The sequence below is a fragment of the Capricornis sumatraensis genome, chromosome 1 (assembly GCF_032405125.1).
Source record: "Capricornis sumatraensis isolate serow.1 chromosome 1, serow.2, whole genome shotgun sequence".
NCBI classification, from domain to species: domain Eukaryota; kingdom Metazoa; phylum Chordata; class Mammalia; order Artiodactyla; family Bovidae; genus Capricornis; species Capricornis sumatraensis.
In genome coordinates this window covers 858,207-877,061 of record NC_091069.1, presented here as the reverse complement: position 1 = coordinate 877,061, position 18,855 = coordinate 858,207, and the positions used below count along the sequence as shown (strand labels likewise).

Sequence of the window (18,855 nt, the reverse complement as noted above, 5' to 3'; positions counted from 1 at the left end):
GGCTCTTTACCGCTAGTGCTACCTGGGAAGCCCTGTCAGGCACGTATATGCACTCAGCAAAAATGTCTTAAACTGACCTGTCATAGTTTCTTCTGTATTCTTTGTATCGGCTCTTGCTTCTTCCAGAACCTGAAGTTCAATACTTAATTCACGCTTTACACGCCTTTCTTCTCTCCTAATGTGAGTGTCTGACTGTGTGTGCACATTTCTTCTCTCCTAATGTGAATGTTGGAGAAGGCAGTGACAGCCCACTCCAGTGTTCTTGCCTGGAGAATCCCAGGGACAGCGGAGCCTGGAAGGCTGCAGTCCATGGGGTTGCTGAGGGTCGGACACGACTGAGCGACTTCACTTTCACTTTTCACTGTCATGCACTGGAGAAGGAAATGGCAGCCCACTCCAGTGTTCTTGCCTGGAGAATCCCAGGGACGGAGGAGCCTGGTGGGCTGCCGTCTATGGGGTCGCACAGAGTCGGACACAACTGAATGACTTAGCAGCAGCAATGTGACTGTCTGACTGTGCACGTTTCTTCTCTCCTAATGTGACTGTCTGACTGTCTGTGCACGTTTCCCTCTGGTCTCTGCTCTCGCTGCATGCTGTCTTTTTTTTTTCTTTTCCAGTTTCATTGCCATTTCTTATCCGACACACGAGTTGCTTGGATATGGGTGGGTTTTTTTAATTTCTTTTTTCATATTTTTCCTTTTTTCCTTTTTTTTTTTTTTGGTTGTTTTCGCTTTTGCTTTGTTTTGGGTTTGTTTTTCTGAGGAAGTGTGTGTGTCTTAAAACCCAGAAGTCTGGGCTTTAAAAAAAATTATTTATCTGGCTGCACTGGGTCTACACTGCGGCACGTGGGACCTAGTTCCCTGACCAGGGATTGAATGCGGGCCTCCTGAATTGCGAGCTTGGAGTCTCAGCCACTGGACCACTGGGGAAGCTCCTGGGCTTCTATCTGAGGTGCCTGCATCGCGGTTTCATCGTGTAGCCGGCTTGCAAGCAGCCTTCTGGTATCTGTTGGACTGGGTTTTGGGCCCAGCGTGTGGTCACAAAGAGATAGAAATGTTCCTCGTGTGCTGGAGAAGACTGTGTGTTCTCCAGCGAGTGAGTGCATTGGATGTGTGCGCTACATCACCACTGCCAATAGCGTCCAAACCTACTGTCACTGGCCAAGAGGCATGTTCTCACTGTGATGATGAGTTTGCTAACATTTCTTTACAGTTCTGACAAGTCTTGCTGTACATACATGTATAACATACATACGTGTTTCATACATGTGCATATAAACATATGGTACGATAGCAAAAGGAGAGAGAGGAGGGCAGCAGAGGGTGAGATGGTTGGATGGCATCACAGACTCAGTGGACATGAACTTGGGCAAACTCCAGGAAGCAGTGAGGGACGGAGAGGCCTGGCGTGCTCCTGCTCCTGGGGTCGCAAAGAGGCAGACACGACCCGGCAGCTGGACGACAGTAGCAAAGCCGGGAGACCGACAGCAGTGCCATCCGAGGGGCTCACTTCATCTCACTGGTTCCACCTGCACGGGCGTGCGTGTGCAGCTCTCTGCAGCTTTATCCCGTGTGGAGCCCTGTGTACCCACCGTGACAATTAGGAAACCCCGCTGAGCTGTCTGTCCCCGAGAGAGCCCTGCGCCAGCTCCCGCCGCCCCAGCCGCCCTGCTCCGCCCTGTTGTTCCCTGGTTGGCACAGGGGTGGGTCACGCGTCACGTGTCCTCTTGACTTTGGTTCTCCCCGGCCAGCATCTCTTCCCCGGGGCTCACCCACGTTGCTGCGTTCCCAGCAGTCCCTTCCTTCTCGTTGCTGACTTGCATCCTGTGGTGTGGTTGGACCAGTGTCCGAACAGACACCCGCAGAAGGAAGGACATCTGAGCCGTGTCTAGCTGGGAGCGATGACCAGTGAAGCTGCTGTGAGTCATCTCATACATGTTCCTGCGTGAAAACAAGTCTTTGTTCCCCTGGGAAAAACACCCCGGAATGCCACCGCTGTGCATATGATGGATTAGTCAGGGTGCCCCGGAGAAACGAAAGGGAGCCAGTAGGAATATATATTTGGGGAGGGAGAGAAGGAGAGGGGAGAAGCAGCTTTTTATTGTAAAGAACTAGTTCACGCAGTTGTGGGAGCCAGCAAGTCTGAAGTCTGCAAAGCTCGTCAGCAGGCTGGAACCCAGGAAGACCCGGTGTAGCAGCCTGAGTGCAGAGGCAGCCTGCAGGCAGACCCCCTTCCTTTTGGGGGACTGCAGTCTTCTCTTAAGGCCTTCGACTGATTGGACGAGGCCCACCCACGTTATGGAGGACAGTCTGGTTAACTCAGAGGTCACTGATGTAGAAGTCAGTCACGTCTAAAACATACCTTCATGGCAACCTCTGTGTTGTAACCCAAGGACTGGGAATCATACCCAAGTCAAGCTGACATGTGAAATTAGCCATCACATGTGGTGATTCTAGCTTTGAAAGGAATGACCAAGTTATTCTCCAGAGTGGGGCGTCACTGCACACACCGGCCAGTAACAAGGGAGTGGCCGTTTCCCCACGTTCTCGCCAGCTTGCAGCGCTTCCAGCTTTCCACATCAGCCACCCTGGTTGGGGTGCACCCATTCTCCCTGCAGTTTGAACTTGCATTTCCCTAATGGCTGATCGCGTTGAACGTTTTGTCACACGCTTATCCGCTGTGTGTCCTCCTCGGTCAGATGTCTGCATATCTTTGTGAGCTATATTTTACAGTTTAGGGTTGCTGTGTCTTCCTGGTAAATTAAGCTTTTTGAGATTGTTACTCTCTTCAATGTTATTAACATCTCTTGCCTTAAAATCTATTTTGTTTTAGATTAATACAACTGCTTGGGTTTTTCCCTTTTTATTGTTTTGGTATCATATTTCAGGTGTGTCTCTTAAAACAGCTCACATCTGAATTTCTAAAAACCCAATCTGATAACTCACCAATCTATTCACATATACTGTGAACAGTAATGTATTTCTTCAATCTTATGTGTTTTCTGAGTTTTACACTTTTTCTTCTAGATTTGAATTTCTTTTCCCTTTTCTCCTTCATTTCCCTGCCCCTCCCTTTTTTTGGGAAAGGTATACCATTAGCTATTACCTTACCTGGTTCTCCCAGTTATTGTAACTTACAGACTTAGTGAAATAAACACAGTTGGCATCTTTTCCCACCTTGTGAACAATTATACTTGAGAATGCCTCGGCTCCGCCCCCCATTTCCGCAGTCGTGACATTTGGGCTCTGCTCCACTCCCCGAAAGGCCAGCACCCTCATCCTCATTAGGGTTACTGCCACAGCAGACGAGAAAGGGAGGCCCGCTGACAGCGTGCGGACACGCCGTCTTGGGAGCGAGTCCTCCCCGGTCACTCAGCATCGCAGAAGACCGCAGTCCTGAGGACCGCCTCTGCCGCAGACTCATGCAGTCTCAGGCCAACGCCAGCAGTTCCTAACCCACAGAAATGGCGAGAGAATGTGTTGCTTGCTTCGTGGTAAAGAACCCACCTGCCAACGCAGGGGCCGTGGGTTCAATCCCTGGGCCGAGAAGTTCCCTTGGAGGGGAAATGGCGTTCCAGTACTCTTGCCTGGAGAATCCCATGGACAGAGGAGCCTAGCAGGGTATTACATACAGTCCATGTGGTCGCAAAGACTCGGACATGACAAGGCAACCGAGCTGTGTACATAAGCCACCAAGTTTTGGGCTTTAAAAAATAGCGCCCTTGCTGCACGTGGGATCTCTCTGTTGTGGCATACGAGGTCTAGTTCCCTGACCAGGGATTGCAGCCGGCCCTCACACTGGGAAGCGTGGTCTTGGCCCCTGCATCACCAGGGGAACCCCAGCCCTCGCTCCTGAAAGACAGCGTCTGTGGGCACAGGCTTCTAGGCTAGTAATGACACCCTCTCAGCCACTGATGGCTTTTCAGTCTCTGGACTTTGATGTCACTGTGGTATCTCCTTTGAAGGCAACTGGCTTTGTCTCTGGATTCTTTAACAATCTTGTAAGAGAAAATGCCATTTTCCTAATTCATCTTGCCTGGGATCCACTGGGATTCCTGGATGTAAGGATTGGAATTTTAAGACGATTCTGGAAAAATGTAAGCCATTCTAACTTCATATATTGTTCCTTCTCCCCATGCTTTTTTCAGGAAATCTAATCAAACAGCCCCCCACCTCTCAAGACCCTTCTCTTATAGTTTCTAACTGAATGGTCCTCAAATCGTTCCCTAAGCTCTGTTTCAATTCATTGAGCCTCCTTTCAGTTGTGCTGAAATTTTCCACATCAGGCCCAGTCAAGTTTTAAATTTTACTTTCAAATTTCTAGTTCTATTAGATTCTTTTCATTTTATTGGCCACCTTTATAGAGTCAAGGTTGACACTTTTAATGGAATAAGAACTATAGACGGTTCCGTGTTCGTGTTTTCAAGCACCTCTTTATTTCTCCAGCTACACGAAACACCAGCATCTTCTGACCGTCCCAGCATCTGAAACGGCCACAGAATCTGTTTCCTCCCAGCTCTCACAGTGGCTCCATCCCTTGTGAGCAGGTTTTAAACTGGAGACGCTCCTTGTCCGCGGCACTCAGACCACAGGGAATCCTTGAGGCCTGGTGGAGCTGCGCCGCTCTGGCAGATGCTCAGCTAAGGGGGGCGAAGCCCTCCCCCGCCCCACTGGCGTCACACTGAGTGGTGCTGGCATCTAGTGGGCAGATGCTGCTAAATGTTCTCCAGGGCACGGGCAGGCCCCAAGACTACCCCGCCCCAGTCGCTGCCCCTGTGTGGCTAACACTCGCTGCTCTGGAAAGGCTGTTTTGCTTCTGCCAGCCGCCTGGGCTCGCCAGCCTGTGGGCACTCACAGTTCTCCCCTTGGGGTCTCCAGGGTGGCACAGGAAGCCTCATTGCAGGCTTCAAGGAAGGAGGGTGCACCTTCCGTCCTGCGTGGAAGGCCAGCATCATCACTAAAGGCCTCTCTGCGAGTCACCCTGCAACTAAAGGGACCGCCTGCAGTTGGTGGTACCCCTGGGGTGAACACTGAGCTCTCAGCAGGGACGCAGAGTCCCTCAGGGCGAAGGGTGCCACCTCTGCTGTCCCGGCCCCTGCAGGCTCGGGCAGGGCTGGGCAGGAGCAGGGCAGGGGGAGCAGGGGAGGGAGCTCCGGGGGCCGGGGCACCACTTGCAGGGCCCAGAGCTGGGACGGTCCGCGGCCCGGCCTGCCCTGACTCACGCGTGGGCGGAGAGAGGATTCGGAGCTGGGGAGGGCTGTTTTCAGTTCTGGAAGTAAGCCGACTCCTAGTGAGGGGCTCAGGGCCCGAGCTGGGGCGGGGGCTCTGTTCAAGGGCTGGCAGGGAGGACGACTGGGGGAACCAGGAGAGGGGCAGCCTCTGGGCAGTCCTGGTGGGCCCTGGTCCAGTCATCCCATGGCTCAGATGCTGGCGACCTGGTGCCGCCCTTTGGGTCCAGCTCCCTTTCTGCCTCACATCCCAGGGAACCTGCCCAGGTCAAGGTCAAGTTGCCTGAGTGCCGGACCTGAGGCAACCACCTCCCTCCACTGGCTGCTGGTGTGGGGGGAGGGCTCCAGCTGGCACAGGCCGAGCTGGGCCCTGCGGGCCACAGCACTCCGGACCCCTCCTCTCTGGGCAGACTGCCACCCCCAGGCATGTGAGGCTATGCACAGTCAGCCCTCAGAGCCCGGTTCTGTAAGTGCCCAGCATGTCCAGGCCTGAACACATGGCCTGCCTGCAAAGTCTGGATGCCCTCAGCTCCAGGGGAGGGCCCTGCGTGCGCTCGGAGCCCCTCCTGGGGTGGCTATAGGCCAGCTGAGCAGGTGGTCTCCCCGAGAGCGGGCTGGGCGTGGGGGCACAGTCAACAAACGACCCCAGCGGGACCCGCTGCCAGGCTCTTGAATCCTTCAGGACCCCCTTCCTCAGACCCAGACCCAGCCCCTTCATTCCCTGGGAAGCGCACATCTGGTGGGGGTGCTGCTAAGGCTGCTGGGTCTCCAGGACTTCCTGGGGCACACCAGAGGGTACCACCACCCTGAGGACAGGGCGCTGCCCACGGAGGGCACCCTACGCTGCCGTGGTTACCTGGCAGGTCCGAGAAAGGGCACTGTTTGCTCAGTGGAGTCCGGGCCAGCAGGGGTGACCGCCAGCCCGTTCACCTAGCGTCTAAGGTCCGCGAGGAAGAGAAATCAGGCCAGCTCTGGCTCAGGCAGGAATCCAGCAATTCAGAACACTGCGCCCTGGGGCTCCCCTGGAACTGGACACCAGTAGAAGCCCCTGGACTCCTGGCTGAGGTGGGACCCCTAGTCCTGAGGGAGGAAACGTGCCCGCGGACACTCGGGGCCAATCACCACTGGGTCTGAGGTGTCCCACTCCAGGCCCCACCCGAGACACCCAAATGCAGGCTCCAAGGCCAGTTAGCAGCGCAGGGTGAACAGGGCCGTGGACTGGAGACCCCAGGCGGAGGGGGCACAGGCCAGCAGAACACTGAGCGGGCCTGCCCGGAGCTGCTGAGGCCAGCGCCCCTCCCCACCGACAGTGGCGGCGGCTCCAGGCTGGGCGTTGGCACGATGGAGTCTCCCACCCTGCCAGCCCCAAAGCCCAGATCAGAAGAGAGGAGGGAGGCGACGTCCAGGCAGGTGTCCAGGCACCTTTGCCTCAGAGGGGGGGCCAAGAAGTGCCCCCCCGCCCGGAGCTGAGAGACCGGCCAGGCGGCAAGGTCCTCTATCTGTGCCCGGGGCCAGCTACATGAAGGTGGAGTCCAGGGGCCCGGCGTCCTGTTGGCTGAGGGCGCGGGCCTCAAACAGCTGCTTGATGAGGGCAGACTTCTCCTGCTCCAGCTGCGTGATCCTCTCACTCTTGTCGGTCACCTCCTGGTGGGGGGGGGGGGGCGGTCAGGGCCTGGCCAGGGCCCCCCAGCCCCTGCCCGCACTGGGGACCGCATCCCGCCTTCCAGCCCCCATCCACACCGGGACAGCATCCGCACCCCCCGCCCCCAGCCCCCCGCCCGCACCCCGCCGCCAGCCCCCTGCCGGCCCCAGACCACATCCTGCCCCCAGCTCCCACCTGCACCTGACCGCATCCCGCCTCCAGCTCCCATCCCACCGGCACCGGCACCGGAACCGCATCTCACCTCCAGCCCCTGCCCGCACCCGCCCCGGCCCCCGCCCCGGCCCCCGCCCCGGCCCCCGCCCCGGCCCCCGCCCCCGCCCCCGCCCCCGCCCCCGCCCCCGCCCCCGCCCCCCAGCAGCACCCCCCACCCCCAGCCCCCGCCCCCTCCCGCATTCTGCTTCCAGCCCCCGCCCACCCCCCGCCCCCGCCCCGCCCCGCCCCACCCCGCCCCCCAGCAGCACCCCCCAGCCCCCGCCCCCCAGCAGCACCCCCACCCCCGACCCCGCCCCCCAGCAGCACCCCCCCCGCCCCGCCCCCCAGCAGCACCCCCCCCGCCCCGCCCCCCAGCAGCACCCCCCACCCCCAGCCCCCGCCCCCTCCCGCATTCTGCTTCCAGCCCCCGCCCACCCCCCGCCCCCGCCCCGCCCCCCAGCAGCACCCCCCAGCCCCCGCCCCCGCCCCCCCAGCAGCACCCCCCAGCCCCCGCCCCCGCCCCCCAGCAGCACCCCCGCCCCCGCCCCCGCCCCCCAGCAGCACCCCCACCCCCGCCCCCGCCCCCCAGCAGCACCCCCCCGCCCCGCCCCCCAGCAGCACCCCCCGCCCCTGCCCACCTGGGTCAGGAGCCGGTTCTGCTCCTTCAGCATGAGGATGGTCTGCTGCTGCCAGTTGGGGGCCGAGGGTGACACAGGGCCCGGGGGCCCCGAGGAGGACGAGGGCAGAGCCTACAGGAGGGCACGGTCAGGCAGGCCTGGCACAGCCGCTAGGGTGAGGGCGAGGGTGGCACGAGCTGGGCTGGGAGGCACTCACCCTGGCAGCACAGGCTGCGGCCAGCAGCTCCCCCAGGCACCGGGCCACCTCCTGCACTTTAGGCAGCAGCTGCCCCAGCAGGCGGGGGCTGCCCTCAGCCCCGAGGTCCTGGAGGAGAGCACAGAGGGGCGGTCAGGGAGCAGGGCCAGCCCGGGGGTGCAGGGAGGCCCAGGGGTCCCGGGGGGTCCCCAGGGGCGGCCCTGTGGGCGGGGAGCCCAGGAGCGTCACAGGTGGGGAGTATCACGGCAGGGAGGGGTGGCCCAGCACTCTGGGTAGAGGGGCACCCACTGTCCTCTGCCCACCTGGGCAGGGGATCACTGTGGGGGACGGGTCGCTGTGCCCAGGGGTGGGGGTGGAGACAGGCCCAGGGACAGTGTCACTCACCGAGCTGGCCCGGCTCGGGCCCAGGTGGCGCTGGCGCTCCTGCAGGCGCTGCAGCTGCTGCTGGCACCACTCCCGGCCCCGCGCCATCATCTCCAGACCCTGCAGCAGCACCTCCTGCTCCTGCTGCAGCTCCCTCATCTGCTTCAGCTGCCACACACGGGCACACGCTGCGTCACCCACGGGCACCACACGGGCACGGGCTGCGTCACCCACAGGCACCACACGGGCACGGGCTGCGTCACCCACGGGCACGGGCTGCATCACCCAGGGGCACCACACGGGCATGGGCCGCGTCACCCACAGGCACGGGCTGCGTCACCCACGGGCACCACACGGGCACGGGCTGCGTCACCCACGGGCACATGCTGCGTCACCCACGGGCACCACACGGGCACGGGCTGCGTCACCCACGGGCACCACACGGGCACGGGCTGCGTCACCCACGGCACCACACGGGCACACGCTCCATCACCCACGGGCACCACACAGGCACGGGCTGCGTCACCCACGGGCACCACACGGGCACGGGCTGCGTCACCCATGGGCACCACACGGGCACGGGCTTCGTCACCCACGGGCACCACACGGGCATGTGCCATGCTGCACACAGGCACACAGCAGGACAGGACAGCCTGCACCTGCCTGTGCCTGGAACTCCTAACGGCCCACACTCACACTCCCGAGCACACACCCCCGCTCAACACAGCTGCACTCACGCAGCCCGGTACCAACAGGAGCGCTTGTGCGCCTCTGCACGGGGAGCACAGCCCGGCTCCTCCTCCCGGGACCGGGGGCAGTCTTGGCCTTCCTTGGCCTCTGCACACAGGGTTCCCAAGGGCATCTTCCCCCCTCTTTATGGCACGTGGTCACTCTCAGCGGGTGGGCTAGCCTGATGTGCCAGGGAAGGGAAGCAGGTAGGGTCCAGTGCGGTGCTGGGGAGGGGCTGACCAAAGGACCTCTTGACCTGACTGTGGGCCAGCTCCCAAGTGGGTTCAAACCAGGATGGGAACTGAGGTTTAGAACCGCCGACGTTCCTGCCACAGGGTCCCCTCCCAGGCAGAGGAATGGTCCAGGAAACCACGCGTGTGGGGGCCAAGTCCAAACCCAGGCAAGACGGTAGAGCCCCTGGGCCCCTACTCACCAGGGCGCAGTCCACGCCGTTGGTGATGGTGTGCCTCCGCCGTTCCCCTCGGGCACGGGGCCCCCAGTGGGCGTCCCCCGTGCCGAGTTCCTGGGCCCTGCAGGTCACTGCTCCTGCAGCAGAGGTGAGAGCCTGGCTCACTTCCCATGAGGCAAGCTTGACTCCCCCAAACCCCCAAACATCCATCCCAGACCCACCCCCAACCAACCCTAGCTGCACAAAGCCAGGTGCCCAGCCCTGCATGCCTCTGGGATCCTCAGCGATCCAGAGCCTCCCTGGACCACACCCTGCCGGGGCCTGGCTGGAGCCTGGTCCTCTCTCAGCCCTCACACCTGCCGTGCAGATGGCTGTGCAGCCACTGAGGCTCAGGTTTGCACTCGCCCCCCCTGTACGAGCTCCTGGAAGGCAGGGGGCTCCATCTAATTCATCTCTGCACACCAAGGGCCCATACCTCAAGGGCTCAAAGGCTGCTGACCTCGGAGCCAGTGAGGTGACCTCTGGCCTCCACAATTCTCTCCTTGTCCGCCCGGGGCCCTTTAAGGGTGACTGGGGCTTCCCAGGTGGCGCTGGTGGTTAAGAACCCTCCAGCCAATGCAGGAGACACAAAAAGACTCGGTTCAATTCCTGGGTCGGGAAGATCCCCTGGAGGAGGCCATGGCAGCCCACTCCAGCATTCTTGCCTGGAGAACTCCAGGGACAGAGGAGCCCGGCGGGCTACAGTCCATGGGGCTGCAAAGAGTCAGACACGCCTGGAGCGACTTAGCACACAGGGAGTTCAAGCAGGAGGAACGCAGGGCTCAGGCAGCAGAGCCCAGCATTCTCCCAGGAAGGAGACTGCAGCTTGACCCCTGCACACCTGCACCAGTGGAGCCCCAGCAGAAACTCCTACGCACACACAGCCCCCCGCAGAGTTGCCGTGGGGCCAGAAAGCCAGGTGCTTCCCGGGGCAGGCCTCTGGAGGGCCACCAGCTTCCCTGGAGGACAGGGAGGGCGAGCAAGGCTGCCCGTGAGTGGGGAGAGGGTGCAGGCGAAGAGGGGGCCCTCCCTGGGCTCCCGAGCCCTATGCCCTGCCTGGCACGGCAGTGGGCACAGGCATGTCTGACAGGGACACGCCCAGAGGGCTGGCACCAGGTGGCCATGTGGGCCACCAGCCAGCTGTGGCAGACCAGCTCCAACCAGCCAGCCCTGGCAGACCGGCTCCAGGCAGGCTGAGTTCATGTTCCAACCTGCCGAGCTGCGCTGCAGGCAGAAAAGACACAGCAGAGGGATGCTGGGGGCACCCCGGGACACCTGAGCTGGCCAGCACCACCAGGTTTGCAGGGTGGCCCAGGGCCCCCAGATGACAGCAGGCTGGAGGCCCAGCAGGCAGAGGCATCCCTGACCCCACCCCACCCCATCCCATCCCGTCCAAGCGGGATCTAGCAGCCTGTACCTACGGAGCTCAAGCCAGCCTGCGATGCATGCTGAACCCCAACACGGAACAGGAAGGAGGGCCTGGACACTGGGGAGGGCTTGGGGGCTGTGAACGTGGGGCACCTTTCTCTTCCTGGGGTGCTAAGGGTTCTCGGACCTCCAGGTTTTGCACCCAAACAGTATGTCACGAGCCCCGTCTGGGCCTCCGCTGGTCAAAGGTGACAGTGGACGCCGGAACTGGACCTCAGAGGACCGCAGTGACGGACCTGGTGCGATGACAGGCCTGAGGCTGCAAACCCCAGTCCCACGGCTAATTCCCAACCGCACGCAAGCACGCGGACGGCACCGGGCCCGCACTCAGGGCCGCACGCCCAGAAGCCCGCTTCCCCTCACACCCGGGGGGATGCGGAGGCTGGGCAGCGAGGAGCCTGGAGCTCGACAGGCAGGCGGGGGCCACCGCAGCTCCAGCTGGCAGTCACGGGGTTGGGGAGTATGTCTGAGCCTGGGCATGGGGTCCAGCAAGGCTGGCAGAGCGGTGGGCAGCACAGAAACGGCCACAGCTGCCCAGCGGTAGGCCTGCATCTGCACAGGCTGAATAGGCCGAAGGGCGCCCCGCCCCCGCCCCCGCCCCCCACCCCCGGATAATGCCAGTCTTGTTCCCAGGGCAGGCTCTCTGGGGGATAAACAGGGGACCATTCAGTCATGTCCTGTCCCTGCCAACTGGACCAGAAGCTGGGCCATCCCCAGGGGCTGTGGTTGATTCCGCCGAGGTGTCAGAGGCGCCAAGGCTCCAGGCCTGGAAGACTCGGCTGGAGACCCTCCACTCTCTGCCCTTTCTCGGGCCAGGTCCTCCTGCACCACGTCTGGCAGCTCCCGCCTGCCCTGGTCTCAAGGGGGCGGTCCGCCCAGGCCTCTCCCCGAGCTGCTAGACCGAGAAGGACCCAAGCAGGCAGCAAAGGCCCTTCACAGTCTGGGGACCCTCCCTTGACACCAGTGAGAATTGCCTCTGCCTGAGTCACCAGACGAGCCCAAGGGCCCGGGTGTCCCTAGGTGTGGGCAAATACTGAGGTGGAGAGCCCTCAGACCGAAAAGGCTCCCCGCTCGGGTTTAGCTTGGAGTGGGCTCCTGGTGGGGTCTGCGGGGGCTCCCACCAGCTCCTTGGCCGGGTCCCCGAGCACCCGAGGCGCGGAGGAACTTCTTTTCCTCCAGGCAGCGGGGAGACCCAGGTTTACACGCCCGCGGGGAGCTCCGGGCGGGCCCAGGGGCCGCCCCCACTCACCAGTGTCCTTGCTCGGGCTCCGCTCCAGTGCCGCGCCCTGGGGCCGCTCGGGCTCCGCCGGACCGGGCGCCGCCTCCGCCAGGCCGCACGGCTTCTCCAGGTTCCGACTCGCGACGCCTGGGCCAGCCGGCGGGGGGCGCGCGCCCAGGGGCAGGGGCTTCCTCTCCAGGACGGTCCGCGGCTCGTCGGCCGGCGCGAACACCAGGCGCGGGGGCGGCGGCTGGCCCCCGGGCCGCGCCGAGCAGCCTCCCCGGGCCGGGGCGCGCGCGGGGGCCCGCGTGTCGCCGTCGGCGCTCGGCAGCGCGGTGCGCAGGCCGGCCACGAAGCGCTCGAAGGTTAAGTAGCCGCTGGCTGGGGCCACCTGGCGCAGGCCCTCGAGCACGCCGCGGGGCAGCTCGCGCGCCTCGGCGCCCCGCCAGCGGGACTCGATCTCCCGCAGGTGCACCAGGCCGCGCCGCCGGTCGTCCAGGATGTCGAAGAGCGTGCGCAGGCTCTGCAGGAAGGCGCGCGGCAGCCCCTCCGTGCCGGGCGCGGGAGGCGGCCCGCCGCCCGGCTCGGCCATGGCGGCTCCGGCCATGGGCGCCCGCCCGCAGCGCTCAGGCCTCAGGCCGCCCCGGCTCGGTCCCCGCGCGGCCCGACGGCGGGCCCGGCGGCGCGCGACCCGCCCCGACAATAGCGGCGACTTTTTGAATGGGCCTCACCGTGGCGTCAGCGCTTATTAGCATTCGCGGCGGCCATTGGCCGAGGCTAGCTCGTCTCCTCTCTGATTGGCTGAGAAGCCGGCAGCCCCGGTTTGATTTTCGGGTGGAGAGGCCGGTGGCTCGCGCGCTCCCGCCGTGCCCAGAGGGGCCGGGGGCGCGCGGAGGCGCCCGGCGGGCAGGGGGCGGGGTCCCCCAAGTCCGCCTCCCTCTCGGGCTTGCGGGTGGGGGCGGGACCCCCGAGCGCCCCGGTAGACTCCCCAGCCCCAACCACTTCGGCCGCTCCCTCCGCGGTCCTGACCTCGTTGGCTCTGGCCGCCCAGCCCACCTTTCGGAGGCAGGCCCGGGGCTGGCGGTAACCTGTCCCCAGGTGGCCTCCCGGGATAAGGAGGCGAGCAACCCTCCAGGGACCCCCCTTTCCCCTAGATCTGCCCCGCGCGCTCTTCACTGAGTGTCCCTCGGCGCAGCCCTGGGGCTCCTTTCTCTTGCGCCAGGCGGGCCCCAAGGGGATTGTGGGCTCCAGCCAGCTGGGCGCTTCCGATCACAGAAGCCTCTGTCCCCACCGCTGCTCGCTCCTCCGCCGGCCCCTCGGGACAGCTTGGCCTTTCCTGCCAGCCGCAGGACAAAGCCACTTTTCTGTGTCCCCAGATTCCCGTGTGCTCACAAGGTCCTTCTGCTCCGGCCCCTTCCTCTGGCCGGACACCCCCTCCAGCTGCAACCAGGGCACACATGGCCTCCTGAAGCCAGCTAGGAAGGCCTGTGCACCCCCTCCCACCCCTGCCCACTGCCCCTGCTTCATTCCCTGGTCACTCTGTCTGGTCAGTCTGGGAGGGACTCACCTCAGGCCCACTGATGGGACCTTCCCCAAATCAGGGAAGGACCCGAGATGCTGTCTGCTTGGGACCCTGCCTTCCCCATAGCCCGCCCTGAGGTCCTGTCCTGATCCCTTTTCTCCACTGATGGTCTTCTCCACGTAACTGATACCCACTTTGCCACTGAGCAGAGCACATGAGTTATCTGCTGCTTTAGAAGAAGACTGTTCACCTTGGGGGGTAAAAGGACAAAAAGTTGACGACCACCTCCTCCAGACAGGCTCTTGGCTATGGGCCCCACACTCTGGCTGGCCTGCCTACCTGTGCCTCTGTGTCCTTGGGCCCCAGGCACTGGTCTGAGTCTCAAGCTGTTGTAAGGGCAGCTGCCTTGGCCAGGGAGTGTCCTGGGTCCTCTTCTCCCCTGGGGTTATCCCTCAAAGTGAGGACTCTTTTAATGGTGAGGAATTTGGGGGGTACCTAGAAAGCTGTGAGCCTAGAGTCACCCCATGGAGACTGGTCTGTCCCTGCCTTCCCCTTTAGTGGCAGGACCAGCCAGAGTCCCCAGAGGCATTCAGGTCTTTTTTGTCCTGCAGCTCATCTCCCCTTCCTTCTCTGCCTCCAGCACCCATCCCCCACACCAGTCCCCTGTGCTCAGGGTACTGGCATTCCTTCACCTCTGCGTCTTTGCACTTGGGGGCTCTCCTGCCAAGAACACCCTTCCTCGGTGCTCCTGGCTGAGCCCCGTGCTCTCCTGGTCCACAGGGGTGCTCAGTGGAAACCCTCCTGGAGGTCACAGCAGAAAGAGCATCTTTGGGTGGGACGCTGAACCAAGGCGAGGCCCGTGGGAGGGGGCGGCCTGGGGGCAGCTCTGTGGGGTTAGTGTGGGCGTGGAGGCAGGCGGCTGGCAGCGGGCAAAGCTGCTGTCTCTCAGACGGCATGCCCAGTGGGACCCAGGCTAGGCCACGGCCCTTGTGAGCCTGAGCCCACTGTGCCAAGGAAGCAAAGGCCCCTCAGGGCCTCTAGAGCCATGGGGAAGGTGGGCCCTACCAGCCCCTGGTCCATGGGTGTTCCGACGGCCCCTCACTAGGCACTGGAGAAAGGCAAGGAGAAGCTGGAGTCAGTGCCAGCTCTGGACGTGGGACAAAGGCATGGTCCCCATGTTGTTCTGATCCTGAACTCTGATCGCTTCCTCCTTCCGCATCGCTTTCCAACCTGCTCAACACCTTCCCACCAGGTTGGCTGTCACCCTGGTGGGGGATGGGGGAGGCTTCCCAGAGGCCCAGGCCAGGCAGATCCTCTGCGGCCTTTAAGCTTTAGAGGTACACACCCTAGTTGTAATTTTCTCTGTGGCAGCCAGGAGCTCTTTGGAGTGGGCAGGGGCACTGGCCACGCCGTCCTCTGCCGCCCTCGGCAGGTGGCCCAAGAAGCTGGCACCCTCCTGTGCCTCCTAGGTACCCCCGTTTGTCAGTGCCCCCTCTGCCCAGGTGGGCCGGCCCCCCTACTCTTGGCCCTTCAGGTGCCTCTGGCTACATGGTCTCAGTTGTCCGAATCCTCCTGACCTCAGCTGAATCCCAACTTCCCACACACACTGTCCACTTGGAGCGCCTGCCGCAGACCTCCCTTCAGGGCCACAGACTGATGGAGCGGACCAGCCCCCATGCAGCGTGCGCACCCACACAGCCGTCTGGCCCAGTCACTGTGCTAGACCTGGGGCCCAACACGATCGTTCTGTTAACAGGCGTTGGCTGAGTGTCCACTGTGTGCTGGTCATGGATCACGCGATGGCACACGGGATGGCACATAGATCACGGGAAGCCGGGCAGGGCAGGGTGCAGAAAGGCAAGGAGGAACAGAAAAGGATAGAAGGGTCCCCCCCAAGTGTGACTTGTGAGCAGAGATCTAGCAAAGTGGAGCAGGAAGTCCTCTGACTTTCTGAAAACAACCCATTCAGGTGCAAAGGCCCAGAGGCAGGCCCACTTCTTTCAGTCCCTAGCGAGTGCAGGGGACCCCCAACAGGCTGTTAAGCTCTGCCTCCTAACCCAGGAAGGGTACTTGGAAGGGGTGGGGCTCGCGCCTTAACAGGCGTTGGCAGGACAGGCTGGAGGAGGCTTTTCTTTTCTTATCTTTCTTTCTTTCTTTGTCTCCCTTCCTCTGCACCAGGTCTTAGTTCTGGCATGTGGGATGGTACAGGAGGCAGTGGCCAAAACCATCCCCAAAGAAAAAGAAATGAAAGGAGGCTTTACAAATAGCTGAGGAAAGAAGAGAAGTGAAAGGCAAGGGAGAAAGGGAAAAATATACCCAACTGAATGCAGAGTTCCAGAGAATAGCAAGGAGAGATAAGAAGGCCTTCTTAAACGAACAATGCAAAGAAGTAGAGGAAAACGACAAATTGGGAAGGACTAAAGAGCTCTTCAAAAAAACTGGAGATAGCAGGAAAACATTTCATGCAAGGATGAGCACAGTAAAGGAAGCAGGAAATATTAAGAAGTGGCAAGAATGCACTGAAGAACTGGAAGCTGGAAAACCACAATGGCGTGGCCACTTCCCTAGAGCCAGACACCCTGGAGTGTGAAGTCAAATGAGCCTTCAGAAGCATTACCATGACTAAAACTAGTGGAGGTGATGGAATTCCAGCTGAGATATTTCAAGTCCTAAAAGATGATGCTGTTATCATGCTGCACTCAATATGTCAGCAAATTTGGAAAACTCAGCGGTGGCCACAGGACTGGAAAACCTAAGTGTTTATTCCAGTGTCAAAGAAGGGCAATGCCAAAGAATGTTCAAACTACCACATAATTGCACTCATCTCACATGCTAGCCAGGTAAAATCCTTCAAACTAGATTTCAGCAGTATGTGAACCGAGAACTTCCAGATGTACAAGCTGGATTTCGAAGAGGCAGAGGAACCAGAGATCAAATTACCAGCATTCATTTGATCATGGAGAAAGCAAGGAAATTCCAGAAAAACATCTACTTGTGTTTCATTGACTATGCTAAAGCCTTTGTGTGGATCACAACAAATTGTGGAACATTCTTAAAGAGATGCGCATACCAGAACACCTTACTTGTATCCTGAGAAACCTGTATGCAGCTCAAGAAGCAACAGTTAGGCTTCCTTGATGGCCCAGTGGTAAAGAATCAGGCTGCCAATACAGGAGACTCTGGTTCCACCCTGTTCTGATCCCACATGCTGCAGAGCCACTAAGCTTGTGCACCACAACCACTGAGCCTGAGCCCCAGAGCCTGGAAGCTGCAACTACCGAAGCTCAAGCGCCCTAAAGCTCGTGCTCTGCAAGAAAAGCCACCGCAATGAGAAGCTCATGCATTGCAACTGGAAGGTGGACCCCGCTCTCTGAAACTAGAGCAAAGCCCGTGCAGCAATAAAGACCCAGCAAACCCGAAAGTGAGTAAATAAAGTTACTTAAAATAAAGGAAGAAGAAGCAACAGCTAGGACCGGATGTGGAACAACTGACTGATTCAAAATTGGGAAAGGAATACGGCAAGGCTATATATACATTGTCACCCTGCTTATTTAACTTAAATGCAGAGTACATCATGGGAAGTGCTGGACTGGATGAATCACAAGCTGGAATCAAGGTTGCCAGGAGAAGTCAACAACCTCAGATATGTGGATGATACCATGCTAATGGCAGAAAGTGAAGAGAAACTAAAGAGCCTCTGGATGAAGGTGAAAGAAAAGAGTGAGAAAGCTGGCATGAAACTCAGCATTAAAAAACAGCAACAACAGCTAAGGTCACGGCATCCGGTCCCATCACTTCATGGCAAACAGAAGGGGAAACGTGGGAGCAGTGACGGATCTTCTTTCCTGGGCTCCAGAATCACTGGGGATGGTGACCGCAGCCGTGAAATTAGAAGACGCTTGCTCCTTGGAAGCAAAGCTATGACAAACCTAGACAGCGTATTAAAAAGCAGAGACACCACTTTTCTGACAAAGGTCCATACAGTCAAAGCTATAATAGTCACGTATGGATGTGAGAGTTGGACCATAAAGAAGGTTGAGAGCAGAAAAAAATGATGCTTTCGAACTGTGGTGTTGGAGAAGACCGTTGAGAGTCCCTTCGACTGCAAGGAGATCAAACCAGTCCATCCTAAAAGGAAATCAACCCTGAATATTCACGGGAAGGACTGACGCTGAAGCTGAATCTCCAATACTTTGGCCAACTCATTGGAAAAGACCCTGATGCTGGGAAAGATGGAGGGCAGGAGGAGATTATGATGGCAGAGGATGAGATGGTTGGATAGTATCATGGACTCAATGGACGTGAATTGAGCAAACTCCAGGAGACAGTGGAGGACAGAGGAGCCTGCCGTGCTGCAGTCCGTGGGGTCACTGACAGACACGACTGATGACTGAACAACAATCTGGGATCTTTAACTGGAGCCTGTGGGATCTTAGTTCCCCGCCCAGGGATTGAACTTAGCCTCCCTGCATCAGGAGATAAGAGTTTTAGTCTCTGGACCACCAGGGAAGTCCCAGAGATCTCTTCATTTCCGGTCCTAAAGCACCCTTTTAACCATGGGTACGTATGGCTTTTAGACTTAGTGAAACTAGTTTCTAAAAGAAAATTTCGTCCTCTAGTGCCTGAAGCTACTCTCATATTTTTCACCAATGAGGCTGTAAGCAGCAAGAGATTTAAAATCTGATGGTTAAAGTAAAAAGGCAGGGCCGGGGCAGCCCCTGCGTGCTTCCGGTCACACGGCAATGGGAAGGAGGAATGAGAAGGAGGGGGCCCACAGGCAGGAAGGTTGCCCTTCTGGGGGCCCTGCGGGAGATCCGGCTCAGTCCGCCCCCGCCCAGCCCTCAGTCTGCTGGCCCTGAGCCCTGAGCCCCCGGACTGTGGTTCCTGGCGCCAGGGGTCCTGGTAGATGCAAACACGTCCACTGGCAGAGTCGGACCTTAGCCTCCGCAAGGGACTGTGGGCTACGAGGTGAACTAAAAGTGAAGCCCGCCCTCCAGCGCCAGGGCGGCCAGGGGCGGGGCTCGGAGCGGCCTCGGGGGCTGAATAGTGGAGGGGCGGGTCGGGGGCGGAAGAGAGGCGGAGTGGGCAGGGGTCTGCGACCCAGCCGGGCCCGGGCGGGGCGGGGTCAAGGCGGGGCGCCCGGGGCCCGCCCGGCTGGAGTCCCGCCGGGTCCCGTGACACTGGCCGGAGAGCGCGGGTCACAAGCGCCAGCGCGGCCAGCGGCGGCAAC

General features: G+C 60.5%; 1 protein-coding gene across 1 annotated transcript; it reads right to left on the bottom strand.

The window, feature by feature from the left end:
- Positions 1–6,742: 6,742 nt before the first annotated feature.
- On the bottom strand, positions 6,743–12,710 carry SAPCD2 (suppressor APC domain containing 2). Its single transcript, XM_068988704.1, has 6 exons — positions 12,134–12,710; positions 9,442–9,554; positions 8,301–8,447; positions 7,917–8,024; positions 7,721–7,831; positions 6,743–6,871 (listed from the first exon to the last, which is right to left on the bottom strand). Exons 1-6 carry the CDS (start codon positions 12,708–12,710, stop codon positions 6,743–6,745), a joined length of 1,185 nt encoding a protein of 394 aa, XP_068844805.1.
- Positions 12,711–18,855: the final 6,145 nt, after the last annotated feature.